Source organism: Lissotriton vulgaris, chromosome 1_1 (assembly GCF_964263255.1).
Source record: "Lissotriton vulgaris chromosome 1_1, aLisVul1.2, whole genome shotgun sequence".
In the NCBI taxonomy this organism is placed as follows: Eukaryota; Metazoa; Chordata; class Amphibia; order Caudata; family Salamandridae; genus Lissotriton; species Lissotriton vulgaris.
Window position 1 is genome coordinate 727,682,995 of NC_141685.1, and position 18,522 is coordinate 727,701,516.

The window sequence follows — 18,522 nt, forward strand, 5'->3', positions numbered from 1 at the left end:
TATTATTAAAATTAAAGTGCAGGGCGTGGTTTTAAAAGATACGTGTTAGGGTATCAAACCACCGTGTTAAAAGTCAACATGTTTCGGAGGTCAAAGCCCCCTTCTTCAGGACAAGGGTGAAATGCACTTATCCTCGCCTTACTCACATGTAAGATGTAAAAGTGAAAAATAAAAATTACCACAATGTGTAATGTTCCTCACAATGTTTTATATGTAAGTGAGTGTAGTTGCGCCCAGTTGGCGTAAGAACCTGTGAAAACAAAATCATAGATAAACATACAGGTCTCAAAATCACAGTTTATAAAGGAGAAGAGTAATGCTTCTCTCAAGAAAAAATCAGGTAGCTCCCAAACAAATTAGTTGGAACCTGAAACAAAAATAAGGAAAAATGGACACTACAAACATACACACACGCAAACCAACACAGCTCTCTGCTCAGATGAAATGAGAGCAGAGCAATGAGGACATAAAGATCTTACTTTAAGTTCCCAAATACAGGACTTCATGAGCCTTTAACGTATATTGGGGAATCCTTCCTTTCTAATCAGAAACCTAAGAGATCAATATCAGGGTTTCAGTAGAGGAACTTAATCAGCAGAGTGCAAAAACTATAATGTAGAACTACTTCCCAGGGTGATCTCATAACTCACGGTTACAGCAACAGCTAATCGCCTGCCTTCCCTCAACGCGGCTCCGATGAAGTGAGCCGCTGAAGGGCTAGGGCCTTTTTATATGCTTGCCTGTAGCTGATTAGTTGGAATTGATTGAATAATGCAAGCCGGTATATGCCCAAATACGGAGGGAAACTCCCCTCGCGTCCGGTAAGACGCCATACGCTGATCCTCCGCGCATGTGCACAGCAATCCCCGATGGACGCATGCGCGGCTGATCAAGCAAACGCGCATGCGCGGACGGAGACGCTTCGTGAACCACACGAAGCTGACGTAGTTGTTTACAAACGTCTAGGAAAGAGTGGCGATCGGGATAGAAATGTCCCGGGGGAAGAAAACCACGAGCCCTGGAAACATTTAAAGGCACAAAGGTGATTTTTGGGCTAAGCTCCAAAGAAAATAAATACAATAAAATGGGCGCCCTGGTTAATTATGGAGGTGTACCTATAAATGGGCAAGCTACTCTCACAGATGTGTGGAATATACAAACAATCAGAGGGAGCACTAGACCAACTCAAGAAAGGGTACAACATATGCCACATTCTGCTGATAAATAGAACCCTATAAGTCCAGTAACAAGCATGAGACCATGCGTATACTGCAGACAAAAACGTTTTCACCTGAGAAGGTTCCATGGAATGGAATCATTCAGTCCGGTGGTGTCGGTGCCCAGCCGAAACACCCACCGTTGTTCTTTTTCAAGGAGACCAATCTCAGAGGGTAATTGTTCAATTATTGTCCACTGTAGCTCATTCACACAGTGTTGACTTTCAATGTAATGGGTTGACATTTTTGTAGTTTGTTTTCTGCACCTGATGTTACTCTTGTGTTCATTCAGCCTGACCCTGACGGGTCTGGTGGTCATGCCCACATATTCCTTTCCACATGGGCAGGTGATTAAATAGACTACATTTTTACTATTACAGTTAGTAAAAGCACGCTGTTCCCATGTAGTCCCATTGGAAAAAGTGAGCGTCTGTGTCTTTTTTGTGAGGTGGCAATTATTGCAGTTACCACATGGGTAATGCCCATGTATGCCTTGTAACCTCGTCTGATCTTTTACAGGAGGAGGTGGTCGAGTATGAACGAGCATATCTCTCAAATTCCTACCCCTTCTGTGAGCAAAGAGAGGTTTCTCCAAAGTTAAGCCACCACTTGTTAAAGTGCGCCAATGTTTGTGGACCAATTTCGTCACTTGGTTGCTGACCGGACTGTATGTGGTGACACAAACAGTCCTGTTTGCGGCATCCTCCCTACATGGATTGTCCTCCAAAAGGGCATCTCGGTTATTGTTTCTTGCTCTGGTAAAGGCTTTTCGGATCACAGTTTCCGGATACTTTCTCTGTCTGAGTTTTTCACTCAGATCCTTGGCTTGGGTCTTGTATCTCGCTACATCAGTACAGTTCCGCCGTAGGCGTAAGAACTGCCCATAAGGAAGGTTCTCTCTCAGATGACGAGGGTGAAAGCTGTAGCTGATTGGGATGAACTAATGAACACCCGCAAGATTCAAATCAGGACAGCCCTCCACGGCTTACTGATGAGAGAATACCTGAGAAACAAGATGGCCCCACAAGGTCTATTGGTTAAAATTGAACCATTTATCTTCCAAGATGACCTTGTTTTTAAGAAGGCATGGTCACTGATCTCTTGGCACTGCACCAGGGATTGGTTAGTACTTATAGTTCAGACAGCAGCAAGGAAGTCAGTTGAACTGAAAGTAGAGATCCAAAGACTTGAAGTACAGCTTAAGGCTTTTATTTCACCAGCGGATCTCAAAAAGGGTCTAGAGGAATTGAACCAACAGATGAAAGAATTTGAGGCGGGCTTGAAACAAAGCAAATTCAACAAACTGAAAAAAGACAAAGACCGCTTTACCCCTGAGAGAGCCTACCCATATACTCGTGCAGATTATGTCATGAAGGATAATATGAGTGATAAAGATAGTGTCAACTCGGATGGCAGTAACTCTAGCAACAAATCGGGAGGCTTTCAACAGAGAAAACAAAGAGGCGGCTTTCGTCAACAGAGAGCCCAATTCCCACGTCAGAGAGGATGGCGTGGTTTCCAAGGCCCACAATATAACCCTTATCAACCGCCTTTTCAATACCCGCAGTATCAGTTTGTCCCACCTCAAATGGGACCAATGTACCCCCAGTGGGTCCCAGAGCAAACCAGTGCACCCCAAAATCAACAACCTTTTTTATCTTGGGGCCAGGGATCCCGCAGAGGGCGGAACAAGAAGGGCAACAATGTGAATTGGCAGCCCGCAGAGGAGGCAGACCCGCGGGTCGTAACCAGGAGCATGGCAGCCAATCAGGCGTCAACAAGCCACAGGGGGACTTAGTCATTAATATAACCCCGTGGCCTCTGACAGATTTGCAAAAAGAGGTATTGAATAAAGGCCTGGGTTATGTTCCCACCAACAGACCAGACATTTTCCTACTACATAAGGAAATGCAGGAGTTCATAAGAACTATAAAACTACGGGCATTCTTTAAAGATAAGGATGTACCAACAGAGACTTCCGATACTGGTCTAAAACCCAAATCGACATTCACCCCACTGGATAATCAACTTCCTGTGGAAGTATTGGCCTTCGAAAAAGCAATGATGCAGGAATTGAAGGGACTAGAAACCAGACAGAGGGTCTTTCAGAACATGAGCAGATCAGAAAATGAGGCAATTAAGGAACTGAGAACGAACAAAAACCTGATTATAAAGCCAGCAGATAAGGGGGGCGCAGTGGTTATCCAGACAACCGCAGCCTATGACCAAGAATGCAGGCGGCTCCTTTCGGACAATAGGAACTACCAGATCCTGACGGAGGATCCCACTGAATCTTTAAGAGTTCACATAGGTGGTATGGTGGAAGAGGCCCTTACACATGACTGGATTACGAAAAAGGAGTCTGAATTTCTGACCCAGAGGAACCCTCGCATCCCTTACTTTTATACCATCCCGAAGGTGCACAAGAATCTGGCGAGCCCACCCTATTGTTTCGGGAATTTCATCTATCCTGGAACCTTTATCCAAGTTTGCGGATGCTTTCTTGAGACCCCTTGTACAGGCAACTGACACCTATTTACGAGACACTAAAGCGGTATTACAACTGCTGAATGATCAGCCTTTTGACCCAACTTCCCAGATGCTACTGAGCCTGGACGTGGAGAGCCTCTATACGAGTCTCCCCCATGATGAAACCATCCAAATCATTGAAGAGGTACTATACTCTACTAACTGGGAATATCACACCCCACGAAATGTAGTGATGGAGTGCATTTCTCTGGCACTCACAAAGAATTTTTTTGAGTATGAGGGCACCCTTTTCTGGCAGAAGCATGGGACCAGTATGGGCAGTACTTTTGCCCCGAGCTTGGCTGGACTGTATGTCCACCATTTGGAATCCACGAAAATCTTGCACCCCAACAATCCCCACAGGGCAATGATTCGCACGTGGCGAAGGTATATAGATGATATCCTGGTTATCTGGGATGGAGATGCAACCATGATAAGTGATTTCACTGACTGGCTTAACAATCAGAATGCCTTTTTGAAATTCACTTTCCAAGCATCCAATACCAACATGGTGTTTTTGGATTTAAATATCTACCACGAAAGCGGCATACTAAAAACGGAAACACACTTCAAACCCACGGCTAAGAACTGTCTCCTAAGATTCGACAGCTTTCACCCTCGTCATCTGAGAGAGAACCTTCCTTATGGGCAGTTCTTACGCCTACGGCGGAACTGTACTGATGTAGCGAGATACAAGACCCAAGCCAAGGATCTGAGTGAAAAACTCAGACAGAGAAAGTATCCGGAAACTGTGATCCGAAAAGCCTTTACCAGAGCAAGAAACAATAACCGAGATGCCCTTTTGGAGGACAATCCATGTAGGGAGGATGCCGCAAACAGGACTGTTTGTGTCACCACATACAGTCCGGTCAGCAACCAAGTGACGAAATTGGTCCACAAACATTGGCGCACTTTAACAAGTGGTGGCTTAACTTTGGAGAAACCTCTCTTTGCTCACAGAAGGGGTAGGAATTTGAGAGATATGCTCGTTCATACTCGACCACCTCCTCCTGTAAAAGATCAGACGAGGTTACAAGGCATACATGGGCATTACCCATGTGGTAACTGCAATAATTGCCACCTCACAAAAAAGACACAGACGCTCACTTTTTCCAATGGGACTACATGGGAACAGCGTGCTTTTACTAACTGTAATAGTAAAAATGTAGTCTATTTAATCACCTGCCCATGTGGAAAGGAATATGTGGGCATGACCACCAGACCCGTCAGGGTCAGGCTGAATGAACACAAGAGTAACATCAGGTGCAGAAAACAAACTACAAAAATGTCAACCCATTACATTGAAAGTCAACACTGTGTGAATGAGCTACAGTGGACAATAATTGAACAATTACCCTCTGAGATTGGTCTCCTTGAAAAAGAACAGCGGTGGGTGTTTCGGCTGGGCACCGACACCACCGGACTGAATGATTCCATTCCATGGAACCTTCTCAGGTGAAAACGTTTTTGTCTGCAGTATACGCATGGTCTCATGCTTGTTACTGGACTTATAGGGTTCTATTTATCAGCAGAATGTGGCATATGTTGTACCCTTTCTTGAGTTGGTCTAGTGCTCCCTCTGATTGTTTGTATATTCCACACATCTGTGAGAGTAGCTTGCCCATTTATAGGTACACCTCCATAATTAACCAGGGCGCCCATTTTATTGTATTTATTTTCTTTGGAGCTTAGCCCAAAAATCACCTTTGTGCCTTTAAATGTTTCCAGGGCTCGTGGTTTTCTTCCCCCGGGACATTTCTATCCCGATCGCCACTCTTTCCTAGACGTTTGTAAACAACTACGTCAGCTTCGTGTGGTTCACGAAGCGTCTCCGTCCGCGCATGCGCGTTTGCTTGATCAGCCGCGCATGCGTCCATCGGGGATTGCTGTGCACATGCGCGGAGGATCAGCGTATGGCGTCTTACCGGACGCGAGGGGAGTTTCCCTCCGTATTTGGGCATATACCGGCTTGCATTATTCAATCAATTCCAACTAATCAGCTACAGGCAAGCATATAAAAAGGCCCTAGCCCTTCAGCGGCTCACTTCATCGGAGCCGCGTTGAGGGAAGGCAGGCGATTAGCTGTTGCTGTAACCGTGAGTTATGAGATCACCCTGGGAAGTAGTTCTACATTATAGTTTTTGCACTCTGCTGATTAAGTTCCTCTACTGAAACCCTGATATTGATCTCTTAGGTTTCTGATTAGAAAGGAAGGATTCCCCAATATACGTTAAAGGCTCATGAAGTCCTGTATTTGGGAACTTAAAGTAAGATCTTTATGTCCTCATTGCTCTGCTCTCATTTCATCTGAGCAGAGAGCTGTGTTGGTTTGCGTGTGTGTATGTTTGTAGTGTCCATTTTTCCTTATTTTTGTTTCAGGTTCCAACTAATTTGTTTGGGAGCTACCTGATTTTTTCTTGAGAGAAGCATTACTCTTCTCCTTTATAAACTGTGATTTTGAGACCTGTATGTTTATCTATGATTTTGTTTTCACAGGTTCTTACGCCAACTGGGCGCAACTACACTCACTTACATATAAAACATTGTGAGGAACATTACACATTGTGGTAATTTTTATTTTTCACTTTTACATCTTACATGTGAGTAAGGCGAGGATAAGTGCATTTCACCCTTGTCCTGAAGAAGGGGGCTTTGACCTCCGAAACATGTTGACTTTTAACACGGTGGTTTGATACCCTAACACGTATCTTTTAAAACCACGCCCTGCACTTTAATTTTAATAATACCAGCCGGGGATTTAATAAAGTTTTTTTCTTCCCACGTGCCAGGTATTTTTTAATCCACATTTTTTCACCTCACCTCACTCACATCTTGGTATATAACACACACCCCCACACATAGTTCACTTCAAGTGCTCCTGCGTATTCGCGAGTCGCAGCACGCCGCATCCCGTAGAGGGGTGCGAAGGCCCCGATGATGAAGCATGACACCAAGGGGCCTGTTGGTGTGTGAGGGGCATTTAAACAACACTGTGTGTTCCCCATCACTCCAGGGATCACTATCACTTGAGTGGATTCCACTTTGTTTATCCCCATGTTTAACCCCTTCCACACTCATGACGAGCTGGGCTCGTCATGGTGTAGCCTCCTCAAACACTGATGACGAGCCCAGCTCGTCATAAAACAATGAAAAAGAACAATTTGCAGCACAGAGGGGGAAAACGCATAGCAGCCATGGAGTTAAAGCCATATATATTGGTGTTCTGTCTAACTCCTCTATGAAGAGAAAAAGATGAAGTTAAACCATTAACAAAGACTGATGCTTTAGGAAAAGAATATCGAATAGATTTTAAGGTAATATATTTTTGACCAAATCTGAACCAAGTGCATGTAGGAAAAAGAAACCTCCAGTGAATACAATCACAAGCCTTCTCATCGTCAAGAGATATAGCTGCTAATGAGGTTGAGTATGTTTTAGATTTACTTAAAATGTTGAAAAAAACTTCTGGTGTGATCCACAAGATGATGGCCTTTAATGAAACCCAATTGTTCTTAACCTATTACAGTGGTAAGGAAGAGGATCCAAACAAAGTGCAAGGATTTTAGGAAAGATTTTAGAATCAGAGCTAGCAAATTCAATAATTTTTACGTAATCTTCGATCAATAATCTTTACATAATTTGAAGTTCTTACCTTCTTTGGGAATAAGACAAATTAAAGTGTCTTAAAAGGTACCGGAGGCTGAATTGGTACTAGTAAAAGATGTAAAAAATTTATGAACTTTAGGGGCTAATGTTTTTGAAAAATGGTTGTAAAATTCAATGGAGAAGCCATCTGTTCCAGGAAATTTATTTTTTGATAGAGGTAATTGCTTTGTGAATATCTTTGAGTGAGATATCAGCATCAAGAAAAGAAATATCTGGGTTTAAGTGAAATTCTTTTTGAATTGAGGGTAAGTATTGATCAATATCGACATGAGACAGATAAGTTTCTGGGGTATGAAGATTTTTGTAATAATCAGAAAATTTGTTTAATATGTCATCATCTTTAGTTACTGGGATTTCACCATTATGTAACATTGTTTAAATTTGAACCTGTTCTTTTTCAACTTCACATAATTCACTATGAATTTACCTGCTTTGGTTTGCCCTCCATATTATTTAGTGCTTGACCTGAGAAGGTAAGAAGCAGCATTGTCTGTGGAGGTTTTGTTGTATTCTAATTTAGCTTTAACTAATTCATCTAGATATGACTTGGATTTGGATGGAAAATAGGTTTATTCTGAGAATTTAATATCCTTCATAATGCAGAATGCCTTTTTAGCATTTAGTTTCTTCTCATTTGAGAAATATAATAAAATACAGGCACATGAGGCAGCTTTAAAAGCATCCTAAATCGTTTAGAAGGAAGGGCTCTCTGATGGTTGCAGTGAATCATCTATGCGTGGAGGAGGAGATAAAATTAGTTTTAGAAGAGCAATCCAAAAATGGGTCTAAGACAATATTACATTCTACCCTCAAGATTTGTCATCTATAATAGACACCAATTGATTTGTAATGGTGGGCCTGAATGATTTATGTAAATGTGTGGGTAAATAAACATTGAAGATTGTTATTGGTATTGGTATGTTATTAATGGTGAGTTGTAAAAGTACCCATTGACCTTTTGTGTCCATTTCGTGTGATAGCAACATAGCATCTAAAGTTTTTTACACAGGACAACAACTTCATTAAGTTTACTGATCCCTGGTAATGAAAAGCATATCCTACCAAATTATGAATACGTTTTCGAACTTCTTTGTCAATGACATGCGTTTCTTGGAGTAAAGCAACATCTGTATTTAACTTGGCTAGATGTGTAAGAATCGTTGTTGCTTAATGGGAGAACCTAACCGCTTACAATTCAATCAAATTACACAAATTGACAAGAATAACAGTTAAAGTTAAATTTACCAAAGTCTAAAAAGTTAACTTTATATATATGATCAGTATTTATATAAGTAAACAAAGTAGTATTAAAATTAGAACAAAAGAAAACATAACCTAGAGATACATATACATTAAATAACCATTGAGTAGTAATGATTATAAATATTAATTTAAACATATGACAGCATTTATTAACTTTCCATATTAACTGATAATGAATGACAAAAGAAATGAAAATTAGAAGAATTAAAGTAAGAAAGTAAATGAGTATAGTAGGATGAAGTAGAAGATCTGTAAAATATTCACGGAAGTAGAAAGAAAAGAGAAAAGAGAGATAATTGTAGGAAAAGGATAGGGACAGACAAAATAACAAAGTGAACATACCTATGAAACATTTGTTTTTATCTTCCGAGCACTCAATATTATTAAAGAAAAAGTCTTTATAAAGTTTGTGTGTCCTTTTATTTTCCAATCTTCATCCAAATCAACTTCCAAATTCCAAATTCCAATTTTCATCAACGATTGTATGCAGCCAACGCACGTTTCGTCAAGTCCGTATAGGACAATTTGACTTCCTCAGGGCTGCAACCCAAAGGTTTACAATCAGTATCATTCTTTCACATCCAGAAGTAATACACAAAGATTCAAACATCATTTGCATATTGCCGTACCTATGTACAAAAACAAATATTTCTATAACCTTAGTTCCGGTCTGGAGTACAATTGATACGTTAACCTACTAGGTTTAAAAGACGGAGTATCTTCACCAAAAACATAAATTCAATACTCATTTAAAACAACATTATTCCAAATCATCTATTCTCATACAAATCTTGTATATAAGAAGTAATGGGTTTAAGACTGTGGTTCCCAAAAACATCAATGATTAACAGGTCATATTCCAATTAATTCACCTAGCTCATGGCTATAGTATACCCTGAAGTCATCCCAACCAACTTAATGTAAAGATATAAGCATATGTCTTATCCTAATCAATAATTGTCTTATATATAGTCATCTGGACAAGTTATTATTTAATGCTAGGCTGTTGTTTGATATATGCACTCACCATATAGTTATGGGATTATTATATCTCTTTATCCAACCTCGTGTTGCTATCCAAGTTAATACTTATGGTCCATTTCAAAGTATTCCTAAAGTAATTTAATATTAGCGTCAGTAGTTGTCCCAACAAGTATTTTACTCCCAATACATATTAATATATTTGTGTACCTCACCTTATAATCCAGTATCTGTATTGAAAAAGTATATCTATTTTCCACCAACGTATTCTTGTCACAAGATGTCCCTTGAAATCCAATTCTCAATGGTATTTCAATCCGTTCCTAAGGTGCGTTAATGTTAGTATCATTAACGGTCCCTGCAAGTACTTCAAACTAATACCCATTGTATTTGCGCGCACCTCACCTTATTTTCAGTGTCTGTATGGACGCTAATTATATCTTCAGTTGTCCTCCGTATTTTAAATGAGAGCGACACGAGTATGTGTCTAAAAGGGGGAGAAAAACACTTATAAGGGTCTTGTTATCCCAGTGTGTATTCTAAAGAATTAGCAGTGCCCCTATGTTTCCTCTATGCACCTTACCGGTATTTCTGTTGTGTAGTCTTCACAATCCGGCGTTCAGCACGAGCGCCATCTTGTAATGGCAATTTATAATGCAATGAGTGGGCGCCATCTTGTAGTGTCCACGCGTATTAACACGCGTTGGTGCTATATTTTTAGAATACACACTGGGATAACAAGACCCTTATAAGTGTTTTTCTCCCCCTTTTAGACACATACTCGTGTCGCTCTCATTTAAAATACGGAGGACAACTGAAGATATAATTAGCGTCCATACAGACACTGAAAATAAGGTGAGGTGCGCGCAAATACAATGGGTATTAGTTTGAAGTACTTGCAGGGACCGTTAATGATACTAACATTAACGCACCTTAGGAACGGATTGAAATACCATTGAGAATTGGATTTCAAGGGACATCTTGTGACAAGAATACGTTGGTGGAAAATAGATATACTTTTTCAATACAGATACTGGATTATAAGGTGAGGTACACAAATATATTAATATGTATTGGGAGTAAAATACTTGTTGGGACAACTACTGACGCTAATATTAAATTACTTTAGGAATACTTTGAAATGGACCATAAGTATTAACTTGGATAGCAACACGAGGTTGGATAAAGAGATATAATAATCCCATAACTATATGGTGAGTGCATATATCAAACAACAGCCTAGCATTAAATAATAACTTGTCCAGATGACTATATATAAGACAATTATTGATTAGGATAAGACATATGCTTATATCTTTACATTAAGTTGGTTGGGATGACTTCAGGGTATACTATAGCCATGAGCTAGGTGAATTAATTGGAATATGACCTGTTAATCATTGATGTTTTTGGGAACCACAGTCTTAAACCCATTACTTCTTATATACAAGATTTGTATGAGAATAGATGATTTGGAATAATGTTGTTTTAAATGAGTATTGAATTTATGTTTTTGGTGAAGATACTCCGTCTTTTAAACCTAGTAGGTTAACGTATCAATTGTACTCCAGACCGGAACTAAGGTTATAGAAATATTTGTTTTTGTACATAGGTACGGCAATATGCAAATGATGTTTGAATCTTTGTGTATTACTTCTGGATGTGAAAGAATGATACTGATTGTAAACCTTTGGGTTGCAGCCCTGAGGAAGTCAAATTGTCCTATACGGACTTGACGAAACGTGCGTTGGCTGCATACAATCGTTGATGAAAATTGGAATTTGGAATTTGGAAGTTGATTTGGATGAAGATTGGAAAATAAAAGGACACACAAACTTTATAAAGACTTTTTCTTTAATAATATTGAGTGCTCGGAAGATAAAAACAATTGTTTGGACCCAGGTTTGCCTTGGAGGCTGTGGTAACCAGTCTCCCACCTCTTCCTGAGCACCATTGAGATATTGCATTGAGAGTTACATTCACCTTAACGTTTGCTGTGCGCTCTTGTTGACCGTTACCATTTTTGCTAATACCTATGAAACATGTAAAAAATTGAGGGTGGTGACACCACATAAGGGAGATGGCACAAAAGGGACCTCGACACAGCCAACAAGGAACAAATCAGACCACAAAAACCCCTGATAATGATGCAGTCCTTAGGATGCATGTCAAAAAATACCTGGAATGAAGTCATCAAAATAAAAGGCTAACTTGAAATCTGGTTACATGAGGAAAGATACACACATGATAACATTTAACTTGAGTATCATTGGAGTTATCTCAAAGCTGTCTCAATTCATAGCTGGAGTCAGTTTGAAGAAATCTTTTTGGTATCCATCTCTTCTCCTATATATGTATCAATAAAACTGTGCAGTAACACAGGATCCTCATAAGTCATGGTTTTGTTATTACATGCTACTTTAAACAAGCAGGGATAAAAAAAACAAAATCGTGAGTTCAAAGCAAGAAGAGCTGGTATCATATCCAGGCATGAACCACATAGACGTACCCTATGCACACACACAATATTTTTGTACACGTAGGTGGTAGTACTTGAAATTCATAACAATGCAAACATGCAGAGAAACAGTTATTATTAACAAAAAGTGGAAAAGAAAAGTGTGACAAGGGATGATCCTTTGGTCCTTTTAATTTTCAAGGCTTAACAACAGCCAGCCGACAAGTGTTTCATCGCTCACACGAATCTTCAGGGCTCTAGGTAGCTGTGTTTGAGCCAAAGGTCGCTCTGCCAGTGATACTTCCGACCCGGTGGGGCCCAAGACCGTCTTAAAATTCCAATATGGATGAGAGGACGTGGACTTGAAGCGAAGTGCGCTTCTTGCTTATGCCCGGGAACTGTAGTTAATATCTAAAAGGAGCCAGTCACTCCGAGATTCTTAGGGTCTAATGAAGCGCTGAATAAAGATGGAGGATCAGAGGTAGCTCTGTACCCTCGTGGTAAGTTTTTGTTAATTTCTTCTTGTATTCGGAGGAGCTGTTCCCAGGTCGCCGTGTTCCTGGTTCCTGGTTTCCTCCTGTCTAGCTTGACTTTAGCAAAATCCTGTGCAAAGAATAATTGCAAACCAGACCAAGAAATTCTGCTTTTTGCCCTAGCTGCTTTATTAACTTGAAGAAGTTCGACATATTCTACGAAGTAGATGATGACTCCTCTCAATTTTTGTGATGATGAAGGGTGATGGGTAGAAGGACTCGCTGTAAATTTAATAATGTAGAGGTGAAAAGATCTAGAATCTTAGAGAGAAATATTTGAAAAAAATGATATGGGATCATTACCTTCTACCCCCTCCACCGAACGATAAATAATAAGGTTGTTTTGTCTGTTCTGATTTTCTAAGTCCTCAGCATGCCTTTTTAATTTAGATAACTCAGATCACAGATTTGTAGGAGTCTGTATAGTATCTTCGATGTCACTAACTCTTTGCTCCACATTTGTTGCCTTGAAATTCATGAGGGACCAATTAGCATTTAAAACCTGCAGCTTTTTGTTAGTGTCTTCCATATAGGACTTAAGAGCTTAGAATTCTTCAAAAAAAAGTTCCATTGAGTTAATGTTGGATGTTTTGATGGGAGATGGGGGGTCATTTTTAACTCTTTTAGTAGGTTGATGGGCATTTGAGCTTTATTTAAAAGTCATTTTAAGGTGTGACGTTTCCATTAGAAGACGCATATGACGTCAACATTGACTCTTGACTACTGCCCTCCATATTTTCTGTCAGTGCAGGGAATTAATTGGCAGTGCATACGCAGATGTTATGTGAGGTGTTTCTTGTATTGGACGTGAGATGCCTTAACTCTTTGGTTCGTCCCATAAGATAAGTGAATAAAATGTGTCAAAACAGTACTGAAGGAAAATATGCAGGCATTGTCTGTAATACATGATCCCAAAGCAGTGAGCAGAAATGAATGTCAAACAGCAGACAGGACAATTCTTACTTTACATTGGCTACTTATTGTGGACTCAGTGATATCCATTTGCAAAAAATGAAGAAAACATGGGAGGAATTCACAGTGTGGAATAGAAAAGTAGGCATTGCTAAGGTAATGTGAACAAGCATTTTTCAAAATGGTGGTCACGGACTTCTGTCAGCGTGCCTTCTTCATTTGGGCAGGAAAATACACGTATGCAGGTGAAAAAACAAACCTACTTCGCCAGCAGAAGAGGCCCCCATTTGATATTCTGTCAGGAGGTAGTGCTTCAGAGCAGTTTGGGCAAATTTGGCTAATTCGGTCCTGTGATCGCTGCAGAGCTTCTCAAACTGTGGCCATGTTGTATCAGCACCAAGCCACGCCCCTTTATTCCCGTATTCTAAGGAATTAGTCAGCTATGCTGCACTTAAAAATGATAATACTACTCAGAGCTCTGTAACCTTATGAATTAAGTCAGCCTTCTGACTGGCACTTCTGTTCCTATAATATGGCTGTGATGTGCAATAATATTTTTTTTACATACCTCTTTATACTGGGGTTTTTCCTTTTGTGATCACTGTAAGATTTGTGGAGATAGTGTTACCAGTGAAGTAGTACTCATTTTACAGACCTTGTAAAGATGGGTGGCTGAGATGTTTTGCGCAGTATTCTAATTTTGCACCTGTAGATTAAAGCAAATATTAAGCGGATCAATCTTGCCAGCATTATCCTGATAACTTTAATTTGAAGGCACTTATCCCCGTATCCAATTCCAGTTTGATCCATTATGGACTGCTTTATATGTGTAGAATATATTGCCCACTTGAATATGTTCCAAGGTAAAAATGCCTCAACCAAAAGAGTTAGGATCTATTTTTATGTTTGGAGGATAATAGAGATTTCTGTTGGGCCCTTTGGCATCTCTGAACATTGGAAAGAACCCCAGCTATGGCAGTGCATGTCAATGTTGTAAAAGTTTGGCAGAAGGCTCCATCAAACAGGATGGCAGCTGCTTAAACTGTTACACAGTTTTTCATTTTTCAAAATCTCCAATGTGGGTGTATGTTTTTGAAAAAGGAGAAACTAATAACCCATACACCAATAGGAGTTCTCCATGGTGTGAGGACATTTATAACTTTTTATACTGTCCTTCATCTCCAGCAAAAAAAAAGGCTATTCAATCGCCAACTCAGGCAGGGGGGTGGCAATCCCTACGTTGTTACCTGCTATGTTAGGCCATCATTGGAGGATGTAGGCAGCAGTGCTGAAGTAGGCTCTGTGGTTGATTTAGGGTCCACCCACCTCAATGTTGACAGTCGAACCATGATTTTGGAAAGGACAGTAGTCCATTGATGTTGCTCTTTAAATTGTTCATGAAAGCAGTGACATATTCGAGTTTCCACTCCCAAGAAACACCTATTATTCTATATGTTGACAGATAACTGTGATTTTCTTTTTTGCACAGAAAGAAGAAGATGTAGTAATCCACCTAGAATATTCAATGGAGAATATGAGATGCCTACCACCAAGAACTATTTTTACAGTGATGATACCGTGAGCTACAGATGCGATTCTGGTTACAGTATAACTGGATCAAATGAAAGTACTTGCATGGGTGGGAGGTGGACAGCTGCCCCCACATGTGGTGGTACGTATAATATGTTTAACTTAGATTGTGTGTATCCTCTCAGGAAAAGCAAAGCATGCATTCAAATATAAAGCTTTTGGCCAAGCTTTTATTAAAAAAACAATGGGGGTCATTATGATGTCGGGCGGATTTCCTCCGCCAGGCTGGCGGGCTTCTGAACAAAAGCATTTTCTGGTAACGGCCATGCACTGATTCATGAATGCCTTTGTGAGCACTCCAGGGAGGGTATGACTCGCACTGGCATTTATGAGTAGGGGGAAGTAAATCTAGAGGAGTGTTGCTTCACATATTCAGAACTTGTGTATTGACCCATCATCTTTTTTAGTAATCACAGCAGTTTTAGAAAAAGTGCAATGAGGGCATAGCCCTCTCTTTGTACTAATTGTACGTGAATTTTACCAGAATATTCTCATTTTATTCTGCTTTTGATGGTTTGGTCTTATTTGCAAATACAATAAAGGTTATTCTACAGGATACTTAATATAATACTACTTCATTAACTCATCAACGCTTTTGTTATTGACCCCAACGATTCTAAATATTTCCTCTAAGCAATGTCGTAAATTATATCTGATTCGCAAAAAGTGCCCAATTCAGCGTGCTTGCCGTAATCCTGTAAAAGTTACCAAGTGGAAAGAATAGTAATTAATCAAAATATTCACTTGGTCTTGGTTTCAATTTCTAATTACTAGAAAAAGGGCACAGGCATCTTTCTATTCTCTCAGTTGTAATGAATTCTCCCTAACATGTCTCTCCTTACTCTACACCCATGTGAAAACTTGGTTAATGGATTCTCAAAAATCTTCAACACTATTTGTTAATGAATTCTTATGGTGTTGCTTTAATCTACTAAATAATTCCGAAAATGCATTTACAAAGGTTTGTGGGCCATCACAGACCTGGTGCATGGAGGGTAATTCACCACATTTACGTAACATTGTCCACACCACACTTTTGACACATTCTGACAACATACACCAATGTCAAAAACTAGGAGTGGATAGACTACAAATGTATAATTATTTTGGCTAGTAAAATTATATTTATTTGCTTACATGTGTTATATTATAAAATGTGTAGGAACATGCATTATCAGAAATACCAAGGCACTAATAAAAACAGGGAAGAATGGGGCCACTTCAATAAGAAACTGAACTATTTTGAAACCGATAGGCACTCATTATCTTTGTAGGAGATACTATTCCATCTAAGTCCAAGATTTAATAGGAAGGGCCTCTGTAAAATCCATTGATTTACTGTTAATATTTTTCATTTGTTGGAAACAGGTGGGAGATGTGCATGTAAAGGAGCCAGAATCATCGAACCACAAGCTCAAGTGGATCTTTAAATTCCAAGACCCATGTAATTTCCCAAGTGCAGGCCTGGAAACTTGTGATACCATGTAGCTGGGATGGGGCAGGGGGAATATTAAAACTAATGGAATCATCAACTCTGCCACCAGTACCCCACCCCATAATTACTAGGCATCTTGTAATGAAGCACATAGATTTCATGTCATTCAGATTAATGTGGGCTGGTGCGGTAGGGGCTGGGCCATATCTTATGGTGAGTGGCAGGGAAACCACAGATGCTTCTGAGTCTAAAGTGCTGGAGTTTTCCTTTTCTTCAGTTCAAATTTGAGTAAACAAGAGAACTGGAGAGAAAAAATAAAAAAGCATAAAAAGATGATATTAATCTGAGAGTTGCACTTCTAGCATAAGTGAAGTTGTAAACCACATGGAGCAAATGAAATTCGTTTTTGTGCATTAACTATTTTAATTTATTCCATCCTACTGAGCAACTCAAATATACAATGGACTGTGAGTTTGAACTTCCCTTTGAGCCATATATTAATATTGACTTAATAGACAAGATATTTGGCTCTTCAAGATTGTTTGCGATATGTTATGTGTTCAGATGAGTAAATTATTGTACCAAATAAGATTATCCCAAGTACTACATAATTACAGTTAATACACAATAAATTAAAAATCTGAACATGTCAATAGCGTTTTTTGTAAAAATTAACAATATTTCCTTTTTTGTAGAAAGCCCGTGCGATGTGCCATCTATCGACTATGGCTCAGTAGTAGAAAAGAGGGCACATTATGTCTCAAGAGCCACTGTCAGCTTTAAATGTGAATCTGGATATAAACTGATTTCGGGAAGTCAAACACAGTGTTTACGGGGAAAGTGGCATTTTCTTCCGAAGTGCATTTGTAAGTATTTACTCTGCTGTGGATAAGCTTTGAAAATAAGTGTATTCATACACTTATTGTGTGCGGTTCTCTCATAGCTCATTAAACATTACTCTGACTGTGAAACCCCTAACAATTGTGGTTTTGTGACTATAATGAAGGCAATACGGCAATTTTTCATTTTATGGTTGTGACCAAATTCTACAAAACATGATGAATATTGTTGCTATCTTTTTAAAGATTTTTTTAGTACAGCAAATTTAGCTGACAGGAGCTTATAGGAGCTACTTTTCCTCAACCCCCTTGGAAAATTGATTGTCCATGAAACAAAAACATTCTTTCCTGCATCTCTTACAGCTGTCAAATTGACTTTAATGCAATCTGTCTTCGAGAGTGATGGTAAAGTAAAACCTAATTCTTTTTCATGACACATCAGTGAGCATTCTTCTTGTTTTAGGTTCACCATCAACTATCAAGTCACCTGATTGATTGAACAAAATCCCTTAAATGTTGAATCTTCAAAAAAAGATGGATTTTGGCCCAGATCTTTGTACTCGGGTGAATGTTTGACATTGGTCAGCATTCGGTCCATCAATTCTTCTTTTCGAATTTGTCACCCCAAGTGGGACGGGTATGTCCAGATGTGGGTCCCATGCGCTCCATGGCACTGGAGCCAAGCTAGTCTGGCTGATGAGGGTTGATGCCCCGAAACTGTTCCCAGGATGCTTTGACTGGTCCAGGGAGGACCTGTCCTGGCAGTACGGCTGGACTGTTCCCATGGGGAACAAGGTCAAGACTGGTTTGTATATGGCTTGGTTTAAACTGGAATAGCATAGTGAGCAAAAAAACAATGGATTTTGGCCCAGATCTCTGTACTGGGGTGAATATTTGGTTAGAAGCATATGAGCTGCAGATCTCACACTAAGCATTAGATCGCCACCTGGTGTTGGGTTTGGATGATTGCATGTTGTTGTCTTCTTGGAAGAAGTCTTTGTAGTCACGTGATAGGTGACCCCTCCCTTGGACAATAGTGCGCATGGGCATCGACTCCATCCTTAGATTGTTTTTTTCCGCCACTGGGTTTGGATGAAAC

The 18,522-nt window shown here is 39.8% G+C and overlaps 1 protein-coding gene across 3 annotated transcripts in view; it reads left to right on the plus strand.

Annotated features, from left to right (window-relative positions):
• LOC147747719 (coagulation factor XIII B chain-like) overlaps positions 1-18,522 on the plus strand; it is a 1,426,313-nt gene that overhangs the window by 581,544 nt on the left and 826,247 nt on the right. For all 3 annotated transcript variants that reach the window (XM_086955242.1, XM_086955259.1, XM_086955250.1), the window contains 2 exons: positions 15,049-15,231; positions 17,280-17,450. In XM_086955242.1, the coding sequence (XP_086811368.1) occupies positions 15,049-15,231; positions 17,280-17,450 (354 nt within the window). The remainder of the gene's footprint in view (positions 1-15,048; positions 15,232-17,279; positions 17,451-18,522) is intronic.